The sequence below is a fragment of the Paramormyrops kingsleyae genome, chromosome 11 (genome assembly GCF_048594095.1).
Source record: "Paramormyrops kingsleyae isolate MSU_618 chromosome 11, PKINGS_0.4, whole genome shotgun sequence".
NCBI classification, from domain to species: Eukaryota; Metazoa; Chordata; class Actinopteri; order Osteoglossiformes; family Mormyridae; genus Paramormyrops; species Paramormyrops kingsleyae.
The window spans coordinates 2,785,001-2,786,745 of NC_132807.1; the positions used below are offsets into that span (position 1 = coordinate 2,785,001).

Genomic DNA, 1,745 nt, shown 5'->3' on the forward strand with positions numbered 1-1,745 from the left:
GATAACATTGGGGACACAAATAATTCTTTTTATAATACCTTTATGACACACGTTGGATTCACATGTGTTGTGTAGTGGTTAATACATATGTAGGTGTGTGTGTGTGAGTGTGTGTTTTAGACAAAACAACTTTAAGAATACACTGATAAAAGTTTACTGCTGCTAAATTGCATCATTTCTATTTAACAAACTTCCCATGATTTGTACATACTATGTGCTCAGAAGCTTACCGTAGAGAATATGGCTTGTCACTCGAGCTGTTCATCAGTATGTATCCCTCAGATTGACACCACAGTCCTAGGTCAGAAGTGTCCTCGTCGGCATCTCCGACTTCAGAAAACACAATCTGTCCACAGTCCCCACTATCACAAACCCAAGAGAACTGATGCTGACACTGGGCCCCGTATGACTCTTTGTAGACGAAACTCATCTATCAACAAGCACAAATTAATGATTAGTTTATGTTTACAGGCATGCCAGGTTAAAGAGAGAGTTCTATATCTAAACTGACTAATCATCTTCTGGTTTTATACAGCTGAATACAGAATTATCTTTTTCATGCAAGTTATTTATTTTTGGTTTAATTGCAGTCTAATCAAAATGTTTTTATTAGAAATTGAGAAATCTGAGAACTCTGCTTTTCAACTAATTCTGCTTACTCATGTAGCTTGTTTCTTTTAAATTAAAATAAGAAAGTGTAGCACAATATTCCTTTTTGAAGGAGACGAAAAGTTCCCACAACCACATGTAATAGCAATTCTCTGACAATTCTCTCTTCTGTAAGTCCCTGAATACTGCCTCCCTACCAGAACTGTACCATCCTGGTCTGTTCTTGCAGGCATGAAAGTCATTAATCCACCGTGAAAGTCCTGACTGAGGCATTGTGCAACGAAAAAACCAGCCAGAAGCACTACAGAAGCTGCCATGGCGTCTGAGTAGGCTTCTTTAGTGAGCTGCTTTTCATCTGTGGAGCTGCAATGCGAGGCACATCACACAAAACCTGTTTTCTTTTTGAAAGCATATTTAAATATTTAAAGAATGTTTATGTATCATGTGGGTGCAATTCAGTAATTGAGCTGTGAAATGTCACATACCTGGACAAGAAATTAAGCTGCATGTTCAGATACTGCAGGCATCATTCATACACAGGGCAAATTCAGTGGAAGGTTAAATGAATAAACAAACAAACCATTTTTTAAAAGCTAAGATTACCACAGAAATAGCCAAAAATGTAGTTCTAGCTTTAGGAACTACCAGTTTGCCAGTTATGGATGATCTAAGGGCTCTGCTGGGTTTGTAGACTTCAAGCATCTCCGAAATATATTTTGGGCCTTGACTATTTAGTGATTTATAGACAGCCAAAAATATTTTCAAATCAATTCTATAGCTGACTGCAAGCCAGTGTAAAGACCCAAGAGTTGGGGAGATATGCTCTGTTCTTTTAGTTTTAGTGAGCAGTCTTGCAGCAGCATTTTGAACAAGTTGCAGTTGTCCAATTGTCTTTTTAGGGAGACCAGACAAAAGAGCATTACAATAATCCACCCTACTAGAAATGAGAAGATGGATTATTTTATACGCTTACTAAAGATTAAATCAGTGTCCATTGTGTCCATTAAAGCACTAAGGTTTAAAAGATTTAAAAGAAGCATCAACTTCAATAGAAGTTGTGCCTAAAACAAATCCTTGTCGGTCCCTGTATGTAATGATCCATGAGACTCTACAAAATGATTCCTTGGTTACTTGGC

At 37.4% G+C, this 1,745-nt stretch overlaps 1 protein-coding gene across 1 annotated transcript in view; it reads right to left on the reverse strand.

Annotated features, from left to right (window-relative positions):
* The window catches only part of LOC111848061 (uncharacterized), a 9,073-nt gene extending 8,110 nt beyond the window's left edge, over positions 1 to 963 (reverse strand). The window contains exons 1-2 of the mRNA XM_023819776.2: positions 807 to 963; positions 231 to 430 (exon numbers count right to left, since the gene is read on the reverse strand). Coding sequence (XP_023675544.1) covers positions 231 to 430; positions 807 to 926 — 320 coding nt within the window. The 5' untranslated portion in view covers positions 927 to 963. The remainder of the gene's footprint in view (positions 1 to 230; positions 431 to 806) is intronic.
* Positions 964 to 1,745: the final 782 nt, after the last annotated feature.